At 39.6% G+C, this 24456-nt stretch overlaps 8 protein-coding genes and 1 non-coding gene across 9 annotated transcripts; 4 read left to right on the top strand and 5 right to left on the bottom strand.

The window, feature by feature from the left end:
• Nucleotides 1-869: 869 nt before the first annotated feature.
• LOC17898577 (aspartyl protease AED3) lies at nt 870-2562 on the top strand. The gene is made up of 2 exons (XM_006307202.2): nt 870-2014; nt 2137-2562. Exons 1-2 carry the CDS (start codon nt 917-919, stop codon nt 2428-2430), a joined length of 1392 nt encoding a protein of 463 aa, XP_006307264.2. The 5' UTR covers nt 870-916; the 3' UTR covers nt 2431-2562.
• Nucleotides 2563-2634: 72 nt separating this feature from the next.
• Nucleotides 2635-5357, bottom strand: LOC17896732 (U2 small nuclear ribonucleoprotein A'). The gene is made up of 8 exons (XM_006306167.2): nt 5203-5357; nt 5060-5100; nt 4476-4605; nt 4169-4374; nt 3902-4060; nt 3614-3664; nt 3413-3520; nt 2635-2934 (listed from the first exon to the last, which is right to left on the bottom strand). Exons 1-8 carry the CDS (start codon nt 5282-5284, stop codon nt 2929-2931), a joined length of 783 nt encoding a protein of 260 aa, XP_006306229.2. The 5' UTR covers nt 5285-5357; the 3' UTR covers nt 2635-2928.
• A 138-nt stretch (nt 5358-5495) lies between these two features.
• On the top strand, nt 5496-8963 carry LOC17897115 (cell division cycle 5-like protein). The gene is made up of 4 exons (XM_023788922.1): nt 5496-5859; nt 6135-7853; nt 8077-8358; nt 8457-8963. Exons 1-4 carry the CDS (start codon nt 5683-5685, stop codon nt 8811-8813), a joined length of 2535 nt encoding a protein of 844 aa, XP_023644690.1. The 5' UTR covers nt 5496-5682; the 3' UTR covers nt 8814-8963.
• Nucleotides 8964-9077: 114 nt separating this feature from the next.
• LOC17899490 (2,3-bisphosphoglycerate-independent phosphoglycerate mutase 1) lies at nt 9078-11675 on the bottom strand. Its single transcript, XM_006307089.2, has 7 exons — nt 11445-11675; nt 11085-11363; nt 10367-10995; nt 9897-10089; nt 9713-9808; nt 9477-9632; nt 9078-9391 (listed from the first exon to the last, which is right to left on the bottom strand). Exons 1-7 carry the CDS (start codon nt 11601-11603, stop codon nt 9230-9232), a joined length of 1674 nt encoding a protein of 557 aa, XP_006307151.1. The 5' UTR covers nt 11604-11675; the 3' UTR covers nt 9078-9229.
• A 779-nt stretch (nt 11676-12454) lies between these two features.
• LOC17899198 (COBRA-like protein 6) lies at nt 12455-14693 on the bottom strand. Its single transcript, XM_006305972.2, has 6 exons — nt 14594-14693; nt 14440-14519; nt 13453-13909; nt 13223-13367; nt 12854-13134; nt 12455-12753 (listed from the first exon to the last, which is right to left on the bottom strand). Exons 1-6 carry the CDS (start codon nt 14658-14660, stop codon nt 12455-12457), a joined length of 1329 nt encoding a protein of 442 aa, XP_006306034.1. The 5' UTR covers nt 14661-14693.
• A 1038-nt stretch (nt 14694-15731) lies between these two features.
• LOC111832668 (cx9C motif-containing protein 4) lies at nt 15732-17269 on the top strand. Its single transcript, XM_023790306.1, has 2 exons — nt 15732-15960; nt 16999-17269. The coding sequence occupies exons 1-2, from the start codon at nt 15875-15877 to the stop codon at nt 17102-17104; spliced, it is 192 nt and encodes a 63-aa protein (XP_023646074.1). The 5' UTR covers nt 15732-15874; the 3' UTR covers nt 17105-17269.
• A 138-nt stretch (nt 17270-17407) lies between these two features.
• LOC17897269 (ATP phosphoribosyltransferase 2, chloroplastic) lies at nt 17408-20785 on the top strand. The gene is made up of 11 exons (XM_006306109.2): nt 17408-17745; nt 18337-18396; nt 18508-18621; nt 18878-18943; nt 19023-19130; nt 19233-19316; nt 19634-19735; nt 19824-19937; nt 20012-20092; nt 20233-20352; nt 20537-20785. Exons 1-11 carry the CDS (start codon nt 17461-17463, stop codon nt 20630-20632), a joined length of 1230 nt encoding a protein of 409 aa, XP_006306171.1. The 5' UTR covers nt 17408-17460; the 3' UTR covers nt 20633-20785.
• Nucleotides 20786-20867: 82 nt separating this feature from the next.
• Nucleotides 20868-24131, bottom strand: LOC17896768 (tRNA pseudouridine synthase A). Its single transcript, XM_006305062.2, has 10 exons — nt 23767-24131; nt 23509-23565; nt 23164-23241; nt 22846-22899; nt 22513-22595; nt 22244-22343; nt 22050-22112; nt 21523-21789; nt 21265-21325; nt 20868-21162 (listed from the first exon to the last, which is right to left on the bottom strand). The coding sequence occupies exons 1-10, from the start codon at nt 24016-24018 to the stop codon at nt 21065-21067; spliced, it is 1113 nt and encodes a 370-aa protein (XP_006305124.1). The 5' UTR covers nt 24019-24131; the 3' UTR covers nt 20868-21064.
• Nucleotides 24132-24182: 51 nt separating this feature from the next.
• Nucleotides 24183-24379, bottom strand: LOC111828821. Its single transcript, XR_002832581.1, has one exon. It is a non-coding gene; the product is annotated as a U2 spliceosomal RNA (small nuclear RNA).
• Between the last annotated feature and the right edge of the window lie 77 nt (nt 24380-24456).

Raw genomic sequence — 24456 nt, forward strand, 5'->3', positions numbered from 1 at the left:
GTCTCGTGAACGAACAATGAGGGTAAATGACGAAAGATTGGTTTGTCACTGTCAACACGATAAGGCTCACGAGTCACGGACTTATAAAACCAAAGATTGTTCACTTTCGTTAGAGCACCAAGATTTTATGTTTTTGCTTTGTGCTAAATATGTCTTAAAGTTAACATGAAGACCCTACAAAAGTAATAATTTGAGAATCATTGGAAACATTACACATATTACACCGATGTATAGGTGTGAAATGTATACTTCACTTGTCCCAACCGAATAAAAAGAGAAAGAAGAAACCAAATAACAGTCTGTTATAGTTTGTCCAGATTTTGGCAGCACAATTATTTGGTTAGTTTTGTTTTGTTTTTATCATCACTATCCAAATCACACTTCACTTCACATGCGATATGCCTTTGGTCCCTTGACTGATACACTGGCTACTACTTCCCAACACACTCCATGTCTCCTCGTGACTTCTCTCTTCTTTTTCAACCCTCAAAAACTTTGCATTAAAGTATGAACTGTATTCATCAAGAAACTGTATATGATCAACAAGTTTATGTGTTTCAAAAAAAAAGGAATAAGGTAGTCTCAACGATAACTGTTGTAATTTTGGTAAGTTTCAATGTTTCATGAGATATTGGCAACAAAGGTAAGAGATGTATCGATTGCTTGGATCCACCGAACATGACACACCACATTAGAGAGCCAAATCAGACAGGGATTTCGACCAAAATTACCAAAGAAACACATTTTACCATTTATCTTTGCACACATGCATGTGATGATGATCAAGTTGTGCTGGTGCCAGATAGAACGGACCGGATCCCACCAATCATATATCAAACGAGCGAGGGACATTTTCGCACTTTCAAATATCTCTTTGGCCATATATATAAAGACGAAAGCATTACACACTCGAAGAATGTTATCTAAATATATCAACACACAATCACGTTATCCTAAGACCATGGCTTCCTTTGCTCTCCACTGCTTCTTCTTCTTTACTCTTCTCGTACCGTTCGTATTCACCACCGCCACCCGTGACCCATGTTCAACGGCAGCTCCGGACGGCTCGGACGACCTCTCAATCATCCCCATTAACGCCAAATGCTCACCTTTCGCACCCACTCACCCCTCCTCCTCCGTGATAGACAACGTCCTTCACATGGCCTCCTCCGACTCCCACCGCCTCACATACCTCTCCAGCCTCGTCGCCGGTAAACCAAAGCCAACCTCCGCCCCTATCGCCTCCGGTAACCAGCTCCACACTGGAAACTACGTCGTCCGAGCCAGACTCGGCACTCCCCCACAGCTCATGTTCATGGTGCTAGACACAAGCAACGACGCCGTTTGGCTCCCTTGCTCCGGCTGCTCCGGCTGTTCCGCCGCCTCAGCTGCCTTCAACCCGAACTCTTCCTCCACTTACTCAACAGTCTCTTGCTCCACCGCACAATGCACTCAAGCACATGGCCTCACGTGCCCTTCCTCCTCGCCACAACCGTCAGTCTGCTCCTTCAACCAATCATACGGCGGAGATTCATCCTTCTCCGCCAATCTCGTCCAAGACACCCTAACTTTATCCCCTGACGTCATCCCAAATTTCGCCTTCGGCTGCATCAACTCTGCCTCGGGAAATTCTCTACCTCCGCAAGGACTAATGGGCCTGGGACGTGGGCCCATGTCGCTGGTGTCACAAACGGCGACGCTGTACTCAGGAGTGTTCTCATACTGCCTCCCTAGCTTCAGGTCCTTCTACTTCTCCGGGTCGTTGAAACTGGGTCTCTTGGGTCAACCAAGATCCATCAGATACACCCCACTCCTCCGTAACCCTCGCCGTCCTTCACTTTACTATGTCAATCTCACCGGAGTGAGTGTAGGTTCCGTCCAGGTCCCCGTTGACCAAAAGTTCTTGACGTTCGACTCTGTTTCCGGCGCCGGAACGATCATCGATTCCGGTACTGTCATCACCCGTTTTGCTCAACCCGTTTACGAAGCCATTAGAGACGAGTTCAGGAAGCAGGTAATAATTAATTCCGTTAATATCACCAATTAGCTAGCTACGAAGTAATAAAATATCAAGAAAATGGGAAGATTGCGTTAATAATTTAATCTTGTTACATGTTATCAATGATATAACGCTAGGTGAACGGGTCATTCTCGACATTGGGATCGTTTGACACGTGTTTCGCGGCGGATAACGAGAATGTGGCGCCAAAGATAACGCTGCACATGACGTCACTCGACCTGAAGCTGCCGATGGAGAATAGTCTTATCCACAGCAGCGCAGGAACGCTGGCGTGTCTATCCATGGCGGGAATACCGCAGAACGCAAACGCTGTTTTAAACGTGATCGCTAATCTCCAACAGCAGAATCTAAGGATCTTGTTTGACATCCCCAATTCCCGCCTAGGCATTGCTCCTGAGCCTTGCAACTAAAACGATCTCTATTTCTCTCTTTGTTTGTTGGTTTGATCTGAACAAATCACTTAGAAGTTGGGAGTTCCTGACTAAGAGATCCGTTTGATGGCAAAGTCATTTTAATTGAATGTTAATGTTTTTTTGCTTGCACTTTCATCTCTTGGTCCTGCTAATTTTTTTTAATCTAATTAAGTTTCTCAGTATATCATGACATTGATCGAGGAGATACAAAAATAATATGAGAAGAAACTATAGTGCAAAAAGAGCATAAGCAAATACTGTGTTCATCCTCTCTCTCCCTGCGAATGCAGACTAAAAGACTACAATCCTCTTTGCCTCTCTTTTTAAGGGTTCAAAACAGATGCTCTCGAGCAGTAACTAGTTTACAGGTTCCACCTATTGTGCATGAGTTCCCTAACCAACTGACAGAAACCTTACAATACCGCTCGTCAGAAACAATTACTGAACAATCGAGCAGTAGCTACCACGATTGGAGGAGCACTTCCACACTTTCTTCTATTCCTGAAGAAAAATAAATTGCAGGAACGTTTAGTTCATAAAAAAAACAACTATAAAAAATGTTATATGCAATTGGTTTAATGAAATCAAACTAGCAACTCAACCAGTCAAGTAAACAATTCACGTAGTCATCCCAAGTAACTTCTACAGAACTTTTAGACTTTAAAGCACAAATAAACAAGAACTTCTCTAATACTATTTCCGAGTTCTTAGTCCTGACACAGGAAATTGGTTCTCACTTAGCATTTTCATAGTAACCGGCAGAGTGTTTGATTTCTATAGTCCAGCAAAGAAAATATCGTAAAACTGACAATAACCATGAACTCAGTCAAAGTCCAAATTCAGGCAGCTTAGATCCTCTTCCTAAAGAGGTTTGCCTAAATTCAAGTAAAATAAGTAATCATACCCCCATAGTTAGTTAGTTACATTTAATTATAAGATTCACAGACCAAGAAGCAACAGTTTCTTATAAGAACCCTACCTCCATGGGAGCAGAACCTTCATTAACATCAAGCACAGTTTTTTCACCAGATGCAGGCTTGTTATCAGGAATTATCAGGCCTGCGGGAACCTGTCCAAACTTCAAAGCCTATATGTCCAACAACCAATATAAAAGAAAATTGTCAAAATCAACTAAAAGCAACAACATCAGGCACACATTTGATAATAAAAAGCAAGGAACCTGTTCAAGTCTGGCAATTTCTTCTATCGTCTGGGAGTTGATAATTGCCGCCTGGAACATCATGGAAACGAAACACCAAAGTTACTATCAAACACACAGCCTTACTTAATATAAAGACAAACAAAACAGTAAATATGTTTGGTTCTATCCAGTTTCCGGGGTCTCTCCTCTTCCAACACCCAATTCCTGAAGTTTTTGTGTTTTCCATCTTGGAAAGATTTAAGATTATAACCTCGTTGAGCTACTCAACTGGGAAATGAATACGACAACATTTAGAGATAATCGCACCTTGATTGCTAAAATTTGCTCCTGTGTTGGGGCCACCACTTTCGGAGTCTCTGGGTTTTCTACAGTTTCCGACACCTTTTTAACCTCCTCCTGAGAAACCTTCTTAGCCTCCTCTTCTGCTTCTTTGGATGAAAACAAAGCAGCAGCTTCAGCTCTCTCCTGTTAGGAACCAATGTTCGTCAGGTAAATGGTCTTTCTTTCAACATTTCTTATCACCATTTCAGCAATGGATATGGAAAGTGGATAAACACAGAATAAAGTTCTTACCTTGGCTTTAATTTTTATGAAATCCAATACTCGAAGAGATTTTAGCTTGTGAATCACATAAAGGCGATAGTTTGGCTTTTTGGTGATGTTATTATCCAACAAACTAAGGTACTGCAGCTTCGGAATGGAGGCAAGGGGGTCGATTTCAACCAAATTCACAAGCCTGTTATTTGTAATTACCAAAGAATGAAGCTTCGGCAGGAATTCTGCAGAAGTACAACCATGCTATAAGTACAACACATTTTATCAACAACACAAACAATGTGTTATTAATTATATTTTATTACAAGACGCACATAGAGGTTACCTCCAAGATTAGGATTTATCCGGGTGATCCGATTGTTGTTGATGAGCAAAGTTCCTAATCGGTTGAGGTATGGAAAGTTGTCTAGCTTAACTATCTCATTGTCAGACAGATCAATTGTATCGAATTGGTCCTGTAAGCAAAGCAACAAAAGTTAATCAGTAAACCAATCAAAATCAATTCATAGCATACTAGATAGCTAGAGTGCTATACCAAAATACGATGGGGAGATTCAGGACAGCATATTAGAGAGCCTCAAACATGCAAATTAACAGGGCCTAACACACAATCTATAGGAGGACTTTCTTAGAGAAGACTGGCTCTCAATATACGAATGAGATTACACGAAGCCAAAGATATACTTCAGAAGAGTTGGAAAACAGATGCAAACTACGACAAAGGAGCAAATTGCTCAAATTCAGCAATGTTTCTTTCAGTGATCTTTTTTCAAAATACTTGAGTGTAGAACCCCAACAAGGCAGAATTAAGAACATACAATACAACCGCATCTACAAATTCTTCAGCTGGCAGAGAAAGGGGAAATGATACCCAATAGAACATGTCACTAAAACAGAACAAGAGAGTACCTCAGTAGCACCCAAGTTTTCGATGACAGGTATCTTGTTACCTGCAGAAAAAATAACCCCAAAACAACAAACGATTACTCAAAGTAGGGTATTTAGGGTTACAGAAACCACAGAAAGGTAAATTGGAAAGAGAAGAAGTTTACCTCGTAGATCCAATTCGCGCTCCTTGATGGCATTGAAGAAGTGAGGACTTTTCCAGATCAAATCAGCCGTGAGCTTCACCATTACTCCACTAGGGTTTTAGTGCTTCGTGCTTCTCCTCTCTACGCTGCTTCGCATTCAGAGTAAAAGAGACAACAGAGTGTGACATAAAAACGATGCAACAACCTTTGCGATTAATTTATCACTTACGGCCCATTAAGTACGGGAATTGGTCCAAGTCGGTTAGGCCCATAAATATATTCCGATATTTATGATGTGAGAAAATAACAAAAAAACTAAAAAGGAAAGGAGTAGTATAGTAGTGTTCGATTGAACCTTTTCTTCTTCGTTGGTTCCAACCCTAATCTAGGGTTACTCTCTCTCTCGCTTCCTTCTGTTCTTCGTTCTGCCGGTTCCGACGAGCATTTAGCTTTACAGACCTTGATTTGGAGTGCGTTAGGATCAAAAACAGTTGAGCGAAGATGAGGATTATGATTAAGGGAGGTGTTTGGAAGAACACCGAAGATGAGATTCTCAAGGCCGCAGTGATGAAGTATGGTAAGAACCAATGGGCTCGGATCTCGTCTCTTCTCGTTCGTAAATCTGCCAAACAGTGTAAAGCTCGCTGGTACGAGTGGCTCGATCCTTCTATCAAAAAGGTATGTGGTGTCCGCGTTTTCCTTCTCTTTACTGGTAGTGTTCCATAATTTTTTTTTGTTCTGGATCTGGAAAATAATGAAAAATATAGTTCCAATCTAGGCTTATAGGTGGTTTAGTAGCTTGATACTTGGAGGTTTAGTGGTATATATATGTATATAAATTTGTTCTGAAGTTCTTACAGAGTGTTGGCAATTGTAGGACTTTTGGAGTATGTTAAGGCTTTCATACGTTTTTGAATTTGAATCTGATTTGTTTTTTTTTGACGTTAACGCAGACTGAGTGGACCAGAGAAGAAGATGAGAAGCTTCTACATCTTGCAAAACTGCTGCCTACTCAGTGGAGAACTATTGCTCCTATTGTTGGCCGTACACCATCTCAATGCCTTGAGAGGTATGAAAAGCTTCTTGATGCAGCATGTACTAAGGACGAGAATTATGATGCAGCGGATGATCCACGGAAATTACGTCCTGGTGAGATTGATCCGAACCCTGAAGCAAAACCTGCTCGTCCTGATCCCGTAGATATGGACGAAGACGAGAAAGAAATGCTCTCTGAAGCTAGAGCTAGATTGGCTAACACTAGGGGGAAAAAGGCTAAAAGAAAAGCTAGAGAAAAACAACTTGAGGAAGCTAGAAGGCTGGCTTCTCTGCAAAAGAGAAGGGAGCTAAAAGCAGCTGGGATTGATGGTAGGCATAGGAAAAGGAAGAGAAAGGGAATCGACTATAATGCAGAAATTCCTTTTGAAAAGAGGGCACCTGCTGGATTTTATGATACTGCAGATGAAGATCGTCCTGCTGACCAAGTAAAATTTCCAACAACCATTGAAGAACTGGAAGGTAAAAGAAGAGCTGATGTAGAAGCACAGTTACGCAAACAAGATGTTGCTAGAAACAAAATTGCTCAGAGACAGGATGCTCCAGCAGCTATATTGCAAGCAAACAAGCTAAATGATCCGGAAGCTGTTAGAAAAAGATCAAAGCTGATGTTACCACCTCCGCAGATTTCAGACCATGAGCTAGAAGAAATTGCTAAGATGGGCTACGCCAGTGACCTTCTCGCAGAGAATGAGGAGCTTACAGAAGGAAGTGCTGCTACTCGTGCACTATTGGCAAATTACTCACAAACACCAAGGCAAGGAATGACACCAATGAGGACGCCACAAAGAACTCCTGCTGGTAAAGGTGATGCTATTATGATGGAAGCAGAAAACCTTGCTAGATTAAGAGACTCTCAGACACCTTTGCTAGGAGGAGAAAATCCTGAGTTGCACCCTTCTGACTTTACGGGGGTCACTCCAAGGAAGAAGGAGATTCAAACGCCTAATCCAATGTTGACCCCTTCGATGACACCTGGTGGTGCTGGTCTTACTCCAAGAATTGGCTTGACTCCATCAAGGGATGGGTCTTCTTTTTCTATGACACCCAAAGGGACTCCGTTTAGGGATGAACTTCACATTAATGAAGACATGGACATGCACGAAAATGCAAAACTGGATAGGCAGAGAAGGGAGGAAGCTAAAAGGAGCTTACGCTCTGGTTTGACTGGGCTTCCTCAGCCAAAGAACGAGTACCAAATAGTTGCACAACTTCCTCCAGAGGAAAGTGAAGAGCCAGAAGAGAAAATTGAGGAAGACATGTCAGACAGGATAGCCAGGGAAAAGGCTGAGGAAGAAGCAAGACAACAGGCATTGCTTAAGAAGAGGTCTAAGGTCTTGCAGAGAGATCTGCCTAGACCGCCAGCTGCTTCATTGGAAATAATTAGGAACTCCTTGCTTTCAGCTGACGGAGACAAAAGTTCTGTTGTTCCTCCTACTCCTATTGAGATTGCAGATAAAATGGTGAGAGAGGAGCTTCTACAGTTGTTGGAGCATGATAATGCAAAATATCCGCTTGATGAGAAAGCTGAGAAGAAGAAAGGAGCCAAGAACCGTACCAACAGTTCTGCTTCTCAATTTCTTGCAATTGAAGATTTTGAGGAAAATGAACTCCAAGAGGTATGTATATGAATCTTCCCATTGTCAGTTTAACATTTGTTCTTTTGGATGATTTATTTGTTGGCCCAGCTCTAAAGTCCTTAGTTTGTACTTGGTTTAGGATAGATTGCTTGATGCCTTTTTGGATATGAATTCGAACCCTCCCTTAATTTGAATCAGCATCTGTAATTTGGTCTACACCAGGGAGATTCTAATGAAGGTTGTTGCCACTGATTCTTTTTAGGCTGACAGCATGATAAAGGAGGAGGGGAAGTTCCTTCGTGTGTCAATGAAACATGAGAACACGTCACTTGGTGATTTCGTAGAAGCTCGCAACACATGCGTGAATGATCTCATCTACTTGCCCACTCAAAACGCTTACGGGCTTTCAAGTGTTGCTGCGAACGCAGAGAAAATTGCAGCTTTGCAGGTGGATATGGAGAATGCAAGGAAAAAGATGGAGGAGGATGAGAAGAAGGCAGAACACATGAAGGCTAAGTATAAAACCTATACAAAGGGTCATGAGGTAATATATACATTGCTTTAATGTTAGTTCTGAAATTATATATTGTTCAATCAAACTTTTGTTTGGTGTCATGTTTAATGGATTTGTTCATTTGACAGAGAAGGGCAGAGACCGTGTGGACCCAAATAGAGGCTACATTAAAGCAGATTGAGATTGGTGGAACAGAAGTCGAGTGTTTCAAAGCATTGAAGAGGCAAGAAGAGATGGCTGCATCTTTCAGGAAAAAGAATTTGCAAGAGGAAGTGGTAAAGCAAAAGGAGACAGAGAGAAAACTGCAAGCGCGCTATGGAAATCTGTTGGCAATGGTTGAAAAAGCAGAGGAGGTAATGGTCGGGTTCCGAGCACAAGCATTGAAGAAACAAGAGGATGTCGAAGATTCTCACAAACTGAAAGAAGATAAGCTAGCCGGTGGAGAAGAAGAGGATGTAGCTATAGCCATGGAAGCTTCTGCATAAAACTTGAGTTTTGTATTGGTTACAAGTTTTAAAGGAGACATAGCCTGACTTTGTACTGTGGTAATTTTATATGAGTCATGACTTTGTAAAGGTTGTGATATTCTCTGTTTTATGCTTTGCAAGAGTCAAGAAATTTGAATGCTTCGAATCTGTATGGTTCCGAATTTTGTACAATCTAAAGTTGCTTAACTCGCATTTGCACAATTCACGCGTCGTATGGAAGAGAAGAAAAAAAGCTTGTACTTTGTCGTAGAGAGAGAAAACTTGAATATCATGTAAAGTGAAATTAACGTTTTTGGCTAAAAGCCAAAATAAAAAATACAAGTAGTCTGTGTAATACTCTTATTATTAGAAAACAACGAAAGAAAACTAGAGAGTTTCAGCCCTCTTCAAAACTGATGGGGCTGTCGATTCTTCTACTCCACTACTTCAATTAGGGTGGGCTCATAGTCATCAGGAGCCACAAATCCATGGAGATTCATAATTGTTGCAGCTACATTCGCAAGCCCTGGTGTCTCCAGATCTTTACGGAATCTCACTCCTTGAGACAAGCCAGGACCTCCAATGGCAATTGGCACCTACAATTAAAAATTAAAACTCCACATCAGAAATCAAGAACAATGTCTACTATATGGTTATAACACAGACTTCCATTTTACTTACTGGCTTGAGTGTGTGAGAGGTTAGAATCTGAAGCTTCCCTTCCTTATCCAAAGCAGGCTTCCCAGATTTATCCCTCTTCACCATGTCCTCTGCGTTTCCGTGATCAGCAGTCACAACATAAATGCCTTTCACTTGTTCGATTGCATCAAAAATCATCTGCAACAACCAAACCACTTGTGAGCTAAGTTACATTCACTTATATTATAAAGACTTGTTGATAATTTGTACAACAATACCTTCACAGCAAGATCAGCAGCCTCGCATGCAACAACTGTGGCCTCAATATCACCTGTATGACCCACCATATCTCCATTTGGAATGTTAACTCGCACCTGAAAATCAATATCGAAAAATAAGACATCTCTGCTTATTTACAGGGACATTTGATTATAAGATCACAAGACCATTCATCCACCTCACCTGATCAAACTTGCCACTAAGGATTGCATCCCTCGCCTTCTCACCAATTTCTAGAGCTTTCATCTTTGGTTGGACATTGAATGATATTCCACTGTCACTTGGGATTTCAACATACTCCTCCAATTTTTCGTTGAAATATCCAGATCGGTTTCCATTCCAGAAGAAGGTGACATGCCCAAACTTGACAGTCTCACTGTTTCAGCCACATACATTAATAAATATGTCAGAGGTTCTATTCAAGAACATAGTATACTCACTGGAAAAAATGCAATCTAGGTCAATGAACTTGATTTTATCAACATAGCATATAGCATAGAACATTAAGAGAAAACAAAGACATCGCAACTGTTGCAATTCAAAAAAGAGTAAACAACCAGCTAGCTTTTTCAAGTGAGAGCTAAGAAAAGCATGTACGAAAATTTGTCAAGTACTCAAAATGTGATATAGAAAAAGACAGAAGTAAAAAGAACCTGCAAGCAAAAGTGCTGACGCCATTGTGAGCCAAATATTCACCAGAGGTTCTATCAATCTCCGGGGGAGAAACAAGGTAACGGCTAGGTAGCTTAAGCTCCCCATCATACTGAAGCATACCAGCATAACGTATCTTTGGGAACCTCACACGATCAAATTTGTCAAAGTCTTCATATTCAAGTGCCTTAGCATGCATAACCATACGGTCAGCCCTGAAGTTGAAAGTGACAACAGCATCGCCGTCCACAATGGGACCAACTGCTTTGCCTGAATCATCAACAATCACAAACGGAGGCAAATACTGGTCATTTGCACCCGGTTCTTTCCTCAGTGTCTTCACAGCTTCAACAGCGTTTTTGAATTTGTGAGGAGCTTCTCCAAGAACTTGAGCATCCCAACCTCTTTTAACAACTTCCCAATCATTCTCATACCGATCCAAAGTCACATACATACGTCCTCCACCTGATGCAATCTGAGCATCAACACCATTCTCACGTAACTTAGAGAGATCGGCTTCAAGAGTTTCCACAAATCCGACACTAGAACCGTCCAAAACATCACGACCATCAGTAAGAATATGAACACGGATTCTCTTGGCACCACGCTCGGCAGATCCCTTAATCAACAACTGTGCAAAACAAACAACAAGTATTAAGAAATTAAACACCAAAACCAAAATTAAGAAAAAAAACGGTAAACAGCAGATGAAATCAAAACCTGTAGCTGATCGAGACGAGAGTGAACTCCACCGTCACTGAGAAGTCCAACGAGATGCAAAGTATGTGTGTCGAAAGATTCAGAAACGTATTTGAAACCTTCACCTTCAAAGATTTTGCCGGAAGCAAGAGCTAGGTCACAAAGCTTAGCACCTTGAGCGAAGATACGACCAGCACCAAGAGCATTATGACCAACCTCACTGTTTCCCATATCATCTTCACTGGGAAGTCCAACAGCAGTACCGTGAGCTTTGATCAACGTCCAAGTATCAGGAGCTCCCTATGGAGAAAAGAATACAAAGGAAAATAAGTTCGATGAATCGAAAACGCATTAAAATCAAATATTAAGAAGTTAACATACTTGTTTAAGAGAATCCATGGCTGGAGTAGGAGCGTTGTGGATACAGTTGTACTGATCAGGAGCAGATTCACCCCAACCATCTAAAACGATAAGGGCTATGGTTTTGCCCTTGGGGAGCTTGGGATGGTCATCGAGCTTCCAGGCGGAGGAGGTAGCCATAGCTGAGATTTTTTGAGATGCAATCGAAGAATCTCAGAAACAGATCTGAGAAAAAGTGGAGGAGGAGAAGAAGTGAAGGTTGGTGTGAAGGAAGAGGCGGGTTTTTAAAAGAGGCGTTTTTGGAAGTGGGCCTACTATGCATCTATCAATTGGGCCACTTGTCTCTCACGTATTTATAAAAATCTTATTGGCTCCGAATATTCCTTTTTCATTGTGATTTTACAAATTTGATATACTGATGTTATGATACATGCCATTTTGTCTTTTATATGTTTTCTACTTCCTTTTTTTAGATTTTATTATCATACGATAACATTTGTATTTTTACATTATACTTCCATTACTTTCCATTTTTGTATAATCATAAAACAGAAATATTGCTTTACGAGTATACTTCCATTACACATTCTTCCATTTTATTATAGATCATACTAAATGTAATATCGACTTATTAAATCTGTTCTTGGTTTACAAGGCATTCGAAAAAGTATTTGTTTCCTTTTCAGCTTGATATGGGCCATATCTCTAGTTTCACAGTAAATAACCAGAATTTTTATTGGTAAAATTTCTTTATACGCACACCAAGCATATTCATATTTCAGTTTACCAAATCTGAAGTGCTTTAGTGATATTTAAAAAGGATCGGAAAACTGGAAATAAAATACAATATCTTATTACTATTTAAAAGAATTTTCCTACTATTAACTAAATATCACCAATGGTCAAGAAATTGTGCTTGTTGCTAATGTATTTTTGATGCAAAAATTCAGCTCTCTTTATTAGAGGCTTTGTTTCTTGAAAAGGTCAGAGAAGCATGGAACAAATGAATGGTTCAAATGGGAACGTTTTCATCAAAGAAGTAGAAGTTGAAGGAGAAAGCAGAAGACGACTGTAAGAAAGCTAATGACAGGAGATGAAGAAGACGAAGAAGCAGAAGCAGAAATGGGCAGCCTTGGATAGTCATCTGGAGAAGGCATAACACATTCATCACCATTGAACAAGATTCTCCTTGGGAATGCCCAACCTTCTTTGAAAGTGAAATTTCCCATATCCTTCTTTAGCAATAACTCTGTTTGCACATTCCCAATCTTCCCTGCTTGAAGCAAAACATCATTGTAAAACTGGACTCCCCAAAACATCCCTGTGTCATCTGAATTCACACCAACAACAAGTCAAGATTCAAGTTACCAACAATGTAATAATCATCATAAGGATACTGTGATCGATCAGCTTCTTAAGAATTGACTTACTGATGCTGTTTTGATATGGTGTCAAGGATTTGTAGTTGAAGCTGAAGACTTGTTGGACGCTTTTCAAGTTTGGATGAAGCACCACTAAGTTCCAATTAGAGTAATTCTTCATTGTATTGAAATTCGTTGCCGTGATCTTTACCCTCCAATACTCTCTGTAGTTCACTTTCACATGCCAGTGGATGCGGATAGGACACATATGATTCGAACACGTCACAACAGGCGATACTTCCTCCTCTATATCATGTTTCTGTTCAAGATACGGCGGCAACTCTCCTTTCCTGAACAAACCAGCAGGAAGAAGCCGAATCAAACCAAAAACAATAACTAAAGTAAATGTGATGAAAGGGTTTAGGAAGAGTGGATCACTTGACACAAGGGGAACTAGAGCAGCCACAGCTACAGGTAGGACAAGGAACGATGTTTTGGTAGTAGAAGGAAGAGAGTGAAACGCAGCACTTTGGAGATTGTGATGACCGAAACTGCGAGTACACGCACACTGCCTCCCATGTCGCTGCTCTCAACACCAAATATCTTTGTTAAGTAACTCGACTTTGTTGTTGTGTAATAAAATAACATCTTATAGGCCTTTTGATTACCTAGAGCTTGGGTTTTGCGACGGCCTTTGTCTGTGCTGAACTTAGTCGGGGACACGGATGTAGCATTGTCGCAGCTATAACCGGGGACCCCTATATCGAAGTTATAAGGGATGTTGAACTCTTCAGGGTCATCAGGAGAGCTCCCAATGTCCATTGTGAAAGAAGAGACGTGATGGGCGTGGTCCTGAGACATGGAAGTCAAGACGCCTCCACGGCAACAATTGGAGACCTGGAGATTGTAAGGAGCTCCGGGGAGAAGATCGACAATGGTTGGTCGGTGGAGACAGCAGTGAGGGAGGTTGCTGCTGGAGGCAAAGGCAGAGCAATTGCCTTGCTCGGTCGTCTCAGCTCCTCTCATGTCCCATATGACTTCTTTGTTGAGCCAATGCCAACTCAGCTTCCACCCTGGTTTCTCCACGTGCCGGTACTCTTGCATGTTCTCTACCGTTACTTGTACCTGCAACATTTTGAATATTCCACCGAACATTTGTATATATATGTTGAAAAATCTGTATCATATTACAAACATTGGTTCTTAGATAGTCAAGAATATAAAGTGAAATTAAACTAGTGTTGCCTCTGCTAATCTTAATCAATCTTTCTTTTCAACCTAAATCTCATTCTAACTTTCCAAAATCAGATTTCACAACTTTTAACAGAAAAAGATTTTGACAAAATCAACATTGCAGGAAACAAAACAAACAATCGAGAAACTTCGTCGTCTTAAGCTTAAGATCCGGACTCTATTTTAGTTCTTTTTAAAAAAAAAAATGTATATTCTAATTTGTAATACTATCTTTTAGCATTTCATCATAAACCCATATCAGCTTCTACGAGGTTCGGGTCCCATAATCAGACACATAATTGTTTTAGCACAAGAGTTGTTTGTTTATATGTAATAAAAAAAATCGAAAGAAATTAAACTACAAAATGAAGAGAGGTAATCACAAGAAAAATAGAAGAGAAAAAAAAGAGAGAGTGAAATACCGAGTGTCTGCCGGGTGATGATAAAAGGAGATCCCATTTGATAATAATTTTACCGAACGGATCCAAAGGATCGTATCCATCTGCAAACCATTGTTAACACTTAATTATAATCATCATATAAACCCCTACTAATAAAGTAAACTCGAAGACTTACGTGTGGGTGATGAGATTGTGACAAGAATGACAGTGACGACGAGCATAAGGTTTAGCATTGCACCCATTTTTCTCTTCACAAACCAGAGAAGAGGCCAGTACTGATCACGTCGACTTTTCAGATTCCGATCGATAAAAAATTTAATCAGAAATCACAATATTTTTTTTTTCCTAAAATGTGAAAATTTAATCTGGCTTTGGGAATAACAAAGAGAGAAATAAAAATCTCAAGAGATTTAAGTATGACGCCTCGGGTTTCCCTTTATTATGAGACACAATTAAAGCAAAGAAGTCACACAGCGACTGTTGTTAGAGGTTTGAACGAAGAGTTTTTCTTTTGCATTTGTGAACAAAACCCACTCTTTACTCTTCTTCTTTCTATTTTTGGCTTGTTTACTTACCTTTTTGTTGTTAAGGCTTTAATTATATATTAGCTGTAATATACGTAAAATCTATTTACCTTATATGTACACTTAATCTAATTCTTCAAATTTTCTGATAGTTTAGTACAGGTGGCAGCTCTTATATCCAAAGATTCACGTACGGTTCTCGTCTTCGTGTCATGTTATTGCTAAGTTCTAAACTTTTTTTTTTAATTTACTGTATCTGTATTTTTATGGAATGCGATCCTTGGTTATCAGATACAAATTTTGAGGCTAACAGAGATTGGACATCACTACAACAGTACTGAGACTATACCACAAAAATCGTATGTTCTTGGCGTCTTGGTTATTCTTGAGCTAGCGAGCAGCTTGTTCTATCTCTTATGGCATTGATTGAACCTTTTTTAACTACAAATGGTTAGCAATATGTAAATTACAAATTAAGAGGTCACAAATTATTCATCATATATATGCAATTAAAAACATTTGACCAAAGATAATTAGGAGATTGAGATTTTTAATTAGAGAAGAAGAACGTGTCAGAAAAGAGATGCGTTTTTCATGAGTGTCAACACCAAAAAAACTATTTTCACGCTCTCCTAATTGGAGAATTACATATGTTTTATTAGTAAATAAATAACACCAAAACATAACTCTGATCCGGTTTGGTTCGATTTAATAACACATTATTTGAATGGTTTTAGTTCGGTTCGGTAAATCTGACCGGTTTGGTTGTGATTTAATTTCCCGAACTTCCGACGAATAGTCAAAACTCGCTCAGGCGGCAGATTATGTCAAGTCGGTGAATCGGAAAACAATTTGACGATTGAATCAGTCAGATCAACAACCAAAGTTGAGATCAAAGACTGTGAAGGGGTGAAAGAAAAGAAGTGAGAGCGATGGCGCAACCGAGTAAAGAACCTTGCAAGAAAGAGGCTTGCGACATCCAAGCCTGCCTCTCCAAGAACAATTTTCTTCCTCAAAGGTGATTCATTCATTCCCCAACTCTCTCTTTTTCTATTTCCTTTTTTTTGTTTGTTGAAAGATTCCTTCAGTTTGCTTATGATGATGCTAGTGGATTATATAGTATATCCATTTTAATTGATGAGCAGGGTTGTGATCCTAGTTTTGGGGGTTTAGGGTTCATGTCTCCATCATTGGGTTTTTTTTCAGCTAAGTTATTTCTCTTGTTACTTAGCAAAAGATTAGATGCATCATCCTTGTGAATTTAAGGTTTTTTTTGGAGATTATTGACCAAATTTCACAAGGTTAGGTGATTTTTTGGGAACTTTGTATTGGATCATACTCACTCTGTAGTCTGTCCCTCCCTAAAGAATCGAGAGACCGTGATGGTGTGAATTAACGAGAGACACTGTATAAATGTCTGGCTTTTGACTAATTTGAGAAAGAGATATGGATGAGTAAAATATATTACCTGAATCTTGTTGGATGATCATAAGCAGGCTTGTTGTAGAGATCCTTATTTTCCCCCACTACCTATTTGGTCTCTGTCTTTTGGTTGTATTAACCTCTTGAGGAACAAGCAAGTTTGCAAGTGCATTGTCACTTTGTTTGCATGGACCAACATTGTTTTCACAAAACTAGCCTAGAACAAAATAGAAACTTATTGAGCTATAAGAAAAAGAATCTGGTTTTCTTCTTTTGATTTCGATTTTTCAGAAGGGACCTGGCTTTTTTATGTCTGTATGACTCTACTGGTTTTGTCATATGTTGTGCATACATAATGATTATGTAGTATATATCAGTCATGTCTCTAGGCCTTCATTTTGACAGTCCCATTGAATAGCTTAAGAAATATGGTGATGATTAACATTTAACACAGAGTCAAGCGATGTTGCACAACAACATCACTTTCGATATGATATTAATTCTTAATGCTGAAAAAAAGAGAAGAATTTATTTGATTTCACTGCATATAAAGAGATAGATGTTCCCTAATGTTATCAACCAGATAGCTTTACTGGAGATACATACTAATAAGACTTTGTGTGGGGGTGCACAGGTGCCAGAGAGTGATAGAGATGTTACAGGCTTGCTGCGAAAGATGCAATAACGAGTCAACACATTGTGGATCTGTAGCTGCTCTCTTAAAGCAAATCAAGAAGTAATAAACACAGATGGACTAAACAGAGACATAAGAAGAGACTTCAAGGCACATTTTTTTACTCATTCCGTCTCCTCTTATATAATATGATGATGAAGAAGGAAGATATCTTCTGTATTTTTATTTTTGGTCGTGGAGATATCTGTATAACTCTGTCACTACTCAAAAAAGAAAATTTTAAAAAATAAAATGAAATTTAAAAATGTTAAATTTCCATGATGACAAAAAAAAAAAAAAAAAAAAAAATGTTAAATTTCCACGTGGCCACTCGGATATTTATAACGGCCGAGCATTGAGCAGTAATATCCGTCGACCATCTCTCTCCTCCGCCTCCGAGAGAGAGCTTGAGAGCCAGCAACAATGTCAATATCTATTCCCCTCAACACCACTCTACAATACTCCTCTTCTTCTATTTCCTCTCATGTACCTTCTCTTTCTCTCTTCTCTCCGATTCCTTCAACCGCTGTGTCCGTTACCGGAGTTCGTCAGAGATGCCTCAGGATGGTCACTTCTTGCATCTCCAATGCTCAGAAATCCGTACAGAATGGTGCCACCGACTCCGTATCTCTCGTCGGGCGGAAGCAGATTCGTCTCGGTCTTCCTAGCAAAGGACGCATGGCTGCCGATTCGCTGGATCTTCTCAAGGTGAGTGTTTTCGGAGTCGTTGTGTTCCCCTTTGGATAGATGACGATTTGTGCTGGGAAATTTCCATGGAGAATTGTAGTTTTTTCTGTGTGCTGGTTGCTGAACACTGTATATGAGTTGCGGAAACTTCAATTTGTTCTGGGAATTGCTTCTCACAATGCACTGGAGTCTCCTTTAGTTCTCATATTATACATTATGTACTTTTGTGTTTCAAATATCAAATTGCTGTCATCTCTCTGGATTGGATAAGATATCGTATGGAGCTATACTTACAAGCTCAAGGTCTAGTCTTTCTCATATTTGAGCTAATGACTGTGCTGTGAAGCCTAAGTATTGATTGCTTAACTTTCATAACGTTCCCTAGGCGAAGTTATGTATATGAGTGTCCTATTGTAATAGTTTTGTGTTTGTTTGATGGTCTCTTGCTTGAAGATCAAACTCTCCTTGTTTGCTTTCTTGGGTTATTGCGAGGTTTCATTTTGATCGTTTGTTTCTCTGAGATGATTTTTCACTCTCAGTATCTCTTACCAACACTCTGATTTGCATTCTCATGGCTCCTTACGACTCTTTTACTTTCTCCTTTTCATGAAGGATTGCCAATTATTTGTCAAACAAGTCAATCCACGGCAATATGTTGCTGAAATTCCCCAGGTATGCATTAGGAGGAAGTCCAAAGCGTATTGAGTTCTATTTTTTAGTTTTTTGTTTGGTATTTCTCAACTTGTAGGTTTGTAGTGGTAATCTCTTTTTCTTGTCCTCCAGTTACCAAATACGGAAGTCTGGTTTCAACGGCCAAAAGACATTGTCAGGAAGTTGCTCTCAGGAGATCTGGATTTAGGCATCGTTGGTCTTGACATAGTTAGTGAATTTGGTCAGGTAAATAACATCATACTTCTGTATCTTGATTAGCAAAACACATGTTGAGATTCTAGATTATCTTAGTGCTGGTGGTTGTTATACTGATATTCATGGTAGATATAAAGGAATGAGCCTAATCTTGTTATTTGTTCTTTTGTGGTTTTCCTTGATATTGCTTGCCCATACTGTTTGCGTTAGCTTATATGACTTAAACTTGCCTGTTGAAGGCCCCAATTTTGCAAGAAAACTTTAGAGATTTTGAGTTATTTTTTAGGGGAACGAAGATCTTATCATTGTACATGAAGCTCTCAACTTTGGAGATTGTCATCTATCCCTTGCGGTACGTTCAAATCTATATTATAGCTGTGGTTAATCATCAATACAGATGACTTCTGATTCCTCTTTCCATATAATTTCAGATACCCAATTATGGAATATTTGAGAATATAAAATCTCTGAAGGAGCTAGCGCAAATGCCGCAATGGACTGAGGAAAGACCTTTACGAGTTGCCACAGGATTCTCTTATGTATGATGAGTTACAAGTGTTCCTTTGGTGCATCATTGTCCTTTAACCATTTTTCGGAATGTAATTTAATTGTTTTGTTATTTATCCAACATGTGTTTGCAGCTAGGCCCCAAATTTATGAAAGAAAACGGCATAAAGCATGTGACCTTTTCAACTGCAGATGGAGCCCTAGAGGCAGCTCCTGCGGTGAGATTTACAAAATTTTCAAAATACCTTGGATTTCCAACTATGTGCTCTTACTAGACTACTATACTTCCATAAGGATTAAAACGGCTTGGTTTTTGTATGAAAATGCTGAGTACATTAGATCTTTCTATAAGAGAGTTATTGTATTCTTATTCTTATCTTTTCAGAGTTTATTCTTAATATGGGAGTAGCGTTCCATATTGTGAAAGTATTTTTGATATATTGTCCCGACAGCGTGAGATTATGGATTATAGTAATTCAGAAAGAAACTATTTTCGTGTGGAGTGTTTGTTGACACATTTTCTTTTGTTAATTAGATGGGGATAGCTGATGCTATTTTGGACCTTGTGAGCAGTGGGACAACCCTTAAAGAGAACAACTTGAAAGAGATTGAAGGAGGGATTGTGCTGGAAAGTCAGGTATGTTGTGGAGATCTTTGGAATTGATTACTGTTTCACACTTAAAACCGGTGTACCAGAAGTTTTTTTCCCTTTCTCTTACTATCAGGCTGCATTAGTGGCAAGCAGAAGGGCATTGACTGAGAGAAAAGGAGCCCTAGAAACAGTGCATGAAATTCTCGAGAGATTAGAGGCTCATTTGAAGGCAGATGGTCAATTCACTGTATGTGCATAGTAATTGTAATGTTTCTCCTTATCTCTACGTTTGCTTTCTTTCATCCTGTGTTTTCACTCCAGGTTGTTGCAAACATGAGAGGAACGGATGCTGAGGAAGTGGCTGAACGTGTGAAAACCCAACCATCATTATCAGGATTGCAGGTAAAGTTTGAGAACATATGGGGACTCACAAGCCCCTAGTTCCTAGTTCTAATCCAAGAATATTTTGGTGTATATTCAGTGTATTCCACTGATTTGGTGCCTGATAGTTTAGATGATTGTGCTTCTTTTCTGATGTTCAGGGACCAACAATAAGTCCAGTTTACTGTAAACGAGATGGAAAAGTATCAATAGAGTACTATGCCATTGTGATATGTGTACCGAAAAAAGCTCTATATGAGTCTGTGCAGCAACTGAGAGCGGTTAGTAATGACATCCATCTTTTCGTCCACCTCTCCCTTTTACTCCCAAGATTGTCATTATTTAAGGAATTTACAAATACATGGCTTTCCCTCTTGAAATTTAATTGCCCAAACCACATTGTTTTGGTACAGAGATCAGTCTTTCGTTCTCGAATCCTCAGATGCTTTGTTAATGTGCTTTCAGGTGGGAGGTAGTGGAGTACTGGTGTCACCTCTAACGTACATTTTTGATGAGGAGACTCCCAGATGGAGTCAGCTTCTAAGTAACCTCGGCCTTTGATGCTGCTTCACATGACTGAGACGTAACTACGATGTTTATTGAAAATTCATTCGTAAAAGGAACTCCTTAGGTCAACTTCAAACACTACGATGTTTTTGTTTTGTTCTACATGGATCTTTTAGATGAAAAACAGAGGTCGTCAACTTAAAACCATTTTTATTTGTTTCTCTAGTTCGATCGGAATCCAAATCGAGCTTAGGTATATCTCATTGCTCCTTAAACGGAAGGAACAAAATAGTAGAAAGAGATCAAAACTCACTTGCTCCGAATACTGTTATTTCAGTTCATTAGATTCATTTGGTGGAACTAGAACACATCAAAACTCAGTATCTCTATGACCTTATCTCTCTATTCAGCTTCTCAAATCTCAGCAAAACCTATTCTGCTGACTCCTCGCCCATTATTGCAGGAATGAAGTGAACTTTTAAGTCTTCATGGAAACTCATATTTGACACGGGCAAGATATAGACCAGATGCAGGAGCCATGGGTTTGGATGCACTCACTGTCTTCGCCTCCAGGATACGTTCAACTGAACCAAATTCATAGATAACCCCAACGGAGCTCTTAAACATTGTTCCATCGTAATAAAAACTTTAACTGTAAACTCTGTACGAAAGAGACAGTGACATACCGTCTGCGACTGTCAATTCTCCAGTGCCAACAGATTTTAGTACTCCTACAAGCAGTCGAACCTGCACAAGCATATAGACACTAGAAATCAACACACCACAAAGAGCATCACAATTCGTCTCTTTCATTTTCAATTCAAACTGATGTTTCTCATACAACAAAAACAGGACATGTGGACAACTATTACTATGTGTATCAATAAGGAGACTACAATTAATACACATGATCTACCAAGAGAGACAATGAATAGAAAACAAACCTGGTGGTACAAAAAACCGCGGGAACGCGCTGTAACTACATAGCAGCGGTGCCGTCTCCTTGCACCAAAAGAATCACCATCTGTAGACCCCTCCACTTCCCCAACATTAGTACCCACACCAGCAGTCTCAGTCTTGTGTTGACTGGAACATGCGAAAGGATCTCCATTGTTTAGGTTACTGGCCCTTTCCGTGATAGATGGAAAGTATGGAGTTGATGGTACTTCAGTGACACTTAGTTCATCTAAAGATCTCATAGCCGACTTTGCCTGCATAACAACAATTCGTCAAAAGAATTAACAGATTTCTGGAAGAACATCAGTCTACACAAAATAATAACTTCCCTTTGCAGAAAAGGGAACAATCTGCTAGAGTCATCATATATTCATACTTTCTCACATACAAGTATTTAAGGCCTACCAAGCCACAAATACAATGCATTGATCAGGTATTTATGAAGAGCATTTCATATCTGATTGTGTAGGACAGAAAGATATGTTTAAAAAAAGAGCATACAAAGAAATTTGACCTGGCAACCAGCTGCCCTGAAGGAGCTAAAATCGTGAGTTCCAACAAGAACTTTGCATGCTTCCTGTGCACCAATCATTGATGTTGTCGTTAGAGATTTCTTATTCGTACAATAGTAAGGACTCATCTTTTGAGGGAAATATTCTTTTTGGATCAGTGCTGATATGAAAGCTGACAATACAGTAGTATGCGAACCTGCATAGAGCGAAGATTTAGCTCCTCAGGAACATGCCAGCAACGGTCTTTTTCAAGGATTGATAATGGATCCGACCCCGATAGAATGCGATAGAAGTATCTACAGAGAATGTCATCAAATATTATATATCAATTTTCAATTGCAGGGAATATATTTTGAAGCATAACCTAGTACTCTATAATACAATCAGCACAAATAAGGAACATTAAAATATCTAGAACAACTAAATCTTGGCTTCTCTTATGAGAGATAGACAGAGAGTACCTACGTGCGCTCCCGGGCCTTATATCTGGCATGATAGTTACTTGGGACACACCGGACATCAATCACCATAACATCGCCATCTTTTCTCTGCTTAACAACAACACAAGGATTTTAATCAGATGTTGAATAGTAGATAGGTCAAAGTAGGTGAAAGTAAGTACTAAAGAAAATACAGTGTAGAGGAACTTAAACGAAATTGTCAAGTGTCAACAGATCTTAAGTTAACTTTCGCTAAGATCAATAGTTACATGATAGATTTTGGTGAGCAACCCCTGAAATGAGAAGAAAAACCATTGTATCTAATTGTTATAATCTTAAAAAACCTTCAGATATTAACCTGTAAAAAATGGTTCACAGCTTTCTGGACCACACCAGGCTCATGTGGTGGTAACTGCAATTAAAAAACAGCGTCCAGTGAGAATGCAAATATATCTGTCCCTAACAGTTTCCAATAGCATTAATCATATACGATACAGGTGTTTGTGAATGTACACGTTGTGTATATAAACTAGACTACAATTGGAACATATGATATTCGAAACAATGAGGCCTGTGTGCTCCTTGCTCTTAACACTATTTCCTTTACATGAACATGACACGGCTAATTCTAATTGTTAGCCACAAGATAAAAATTAGAGGGGTGCAAAAGAAATACCACTTCACCCGGCTTCCTTTTACTGATGCGTTCCACATCTACATGGCAAACATTTGATAGTGCATGCACTCCCGCATCCTATAAGGCGCTAGATCAGTGTCAGCTAATAATAAATAAAACAAAAATGAGCATATCATTGACCTACATCTAAGTCATCAATACTAGCTTTCTACAGATTACCATTTGGCTACAACGCATGGTCCCTATGAATCTATCGTGAAAAAGGCAATACAAAAACAGGTGAAACGTTTCTTCATAGCTACTAAGTCTAGGATCGTTAATATATCTGTAGCTGCTTGTTTCTGGTAACAGAAGTTTAGAGGCGGTTGAAAGAAAAGCTCTTACCGTTCGACTTGAGCAGAAGATCTTAACTGGCTGACCAATAAACTTATGAAAAGCCTCCTGAAATGTATCAATTCAAAATTTTGAAAGCCCCAACAAAACTTGTTAGCAAATATAAACTGAACCTAAGCTCTCTGCTCTATGGCACATAATTAGCCACGAAACCAATCTACCAACTTCTCGAATTAAATTGTCTCCGGGATTTCTCTCTCTAACGGCGGAGATGAAAGAAAATATAAGGAACTAGACACACAGAACAACCTGCAAAACACCGACGACGGTGCGGTCCGTAGCTTGCTGTTGCGAACCGGAGAAACGTGTACCAATATACTCGATGGCAACTAAGTAACGCTGCAATCTAGGATTCCCAGGGTTCATGGACAGCTCCGACTCCGAGTAGACCAATCCTTCTTCTTCGTCACTGAACCCCTCAATTTTCGCAACCTTCGAGAGTCTCTCGACTGATTCCTGAGAAGCTGTAGTATCGCGATGATGCTTCAGATTATCGGACATTATCTGTCACCCACCGATGTTTTGTTTTCTCACCAAAGCTCAGTGCTACTGCATCAGGGTTAAAGAACACAATTGAGGCGATTGGACTTTATATACTTTTAATTTTAATATCTAATTCCCCAATTTTTGTTTCATTAGGGAGTGTTTGTTTTAACTAATTGTTGATGGGATGAGCCAGGCCCGTGCAGTAGTGCAACGCCGTGGGCGACTCGCGAAAGCCCAGATGGCAAGCTATCTTAACGGGCCTTCTCCCTTAATAAATGAAGTTAATATCGTGTGAGCCGATGGCCCACATATCAGATATTTAACTGATAAGAACAGATACTACACTTGATCTTAGCCAAAAGGCCGAGAAAGGTATGATTTGCAAGTGAGGCTCAGCTTCGTTTTTATATCATCACACTTCGGAGACATTCTCTTCTAGTTGCCGATGTGGGA

This window comes from Capsella rubella, unplaced genomic scaffold, assembly GCF_000375325.1.
Source record: "Capsella rubella cultivar Monte Gargano unplaced genomic scaffold, Caprub1_0 scaffold_1, whole genome shotgun sequence".
Classification (NCBI taxonomy): domain Eukaryota; kingdom Viridiplantae; phylum Streptophyta; class Magnoliopsida; order Brassicales; family Brassicaceae; genus Capsella; species Capsella rubella.

Bases quoted from the DNA above. Each gene is read 5' to 3' on its own strand.
- LOC17898577 (XM_006307202.2), top strand. From the start codon at position 917: ATGTTATCTAAATATATCAACACACAATCACGTTATCCTAAGACCATG. The intron at 2,015-2,136 runs GTAATAATTAAT...ATATAACGCTAG, and splicing joins GAGACGAGTTCAGGAAGCAG to GTGAACGGGTCATTCTCGAC.
- LOC17896732 (XM_006306167.2), bottom strand. From the start codon at position 5,284: ATGGTGAAGCTCACGGCTGATTTGATCTGGAAAAGTCCTCACTTCTTC. The intron at 4,606-5,059 runs GTACTCTCTTGT...CTTTGCTTACAG, and splicing joins AAAACTTGGGTGCTACTGAG to GACCAATTCGATACAATTGA. The intron at 3,665-3,901 runs GTGCGATTATCT...ATGATGTTCCAG, and splicing joins AGCAAATTTTAGCAATCAAG to GCGGCAATTATCAACTCCCA.
- LOC17897115 (XM_023788922.1), top strand. From the start codon at position 5,683: ATGAGGATTATGATTAAGGGAGGTGTTTGGAAGAACACCGAAGATGAG. The intron at 5,860-6,134 runs GTATGTGGTGTC...ACGTTAACGCAG, and splicing joins TCGATCCTTCTATCAAAAAG to ACTGAGTGGACCAGAGAAGA. The intron at 8,359-8,456 runs GTAATATATACA...TTCATTTGACAG, and splicing joins CCTATACAAAGGGTCATGAG to AGAAGGGCAGAGACCGTGTG.
- LOC17899490 (XM_006307089.2), bottom strand. From the start codon at position 11,603: ATGGCTACCTCCTCCGCCTGGAAGCTCGATGACCATCCCAAGCTCCCC. The intron at 10,090-10,366 runs GTTCTTTTTACT...TGGCTGAAACAG, and splicing joins GTCAGCACTTTTGCTTGCAG to TGAGACTGTCAAGTTTGGGC. The intron at 9,633-9,712 runs GTATTGTTGTAC...TGGTTGTTGCAG, and splicing joins CTGCTGATCTTGCTGTGAAG to ATGATTTTTGATGCAATCGA.
- LOC17899198 (XM_006305972.2), bottom strand. From the start codon at position 14,660: ATGGGTGCAATGCTAAACCTTATGCTCGTCGTCACTGTCATTCTTGTC. The intron at 14,520-14,593 runs GTAAGTCTTCGA...AATGGTTTGCAG, and splicing joins CACAATCTCATCACCCACAC to ATGGATACGATCCTTTGGAT. The intron at 12,754-12,853 runs GTAAGTCAATTC...GTGTGAATTCAG, and splicing joins ACCATATCAAAACAGCATCA to ATGACACAGGGATGTTTTGG.
- LOC111832668 (XM_023790306.1), top strand. From the start codon at position 15,875: ATGGCGCAACCGAGTAAAGAACCTTGCAAGAAAGAGGCTTGCGACATC. The intron at 15,961-16,998 runs GTGATTCATTCA...GGGGGTGCACAG, and splicing joins AACAATTTTCTTCCTCAAAG to GTGCCAGAGAGTGATAGAGA.
- LOC17897269 (XM_006306109.2), top strand. From the start codon at position 17,461: ATGTCAATATCTATTCCCCTCAACACCACTCTACAATACTCCTCTTCT. The intron at 17,746-18,336 runs GTGAGTGTTTTC...CTTTTCATGAAG, and splicing joins ATTCGCTGGATCTTCTCAAG to GATTGCCAATTATTTGTCAA. The intron at 18,397-18,507 runs GTATGCATTAGG...CTTGTCCTCCAG, and splicing joins ATGTTGCTGAAATTCCCCAG to TTACCAAATACGGAAGTCTG.
- LOC17896768 (XM_006305062.2), bottom strand. From the start codon at position 24,018: ATGTCCGATAATCTGAAGCATCATCGCGATACTACAGCTTCTCAGGAA. The intron at 23,566-23,766 runs GTTGTTCTGTGT...GATACATTTCAG, and splicing joins CCGTCGTCGGTGTTTTGCAG to GAGGCTTTTCATAAGTTTAT. The intron at 22,900-23,163 runs GTATTTCTTTTG...TTTTAATTGCAG, and splicing joins AAAGGAAGCCGGGTGAAGTG to TTACCACCACATGAGCCTGG.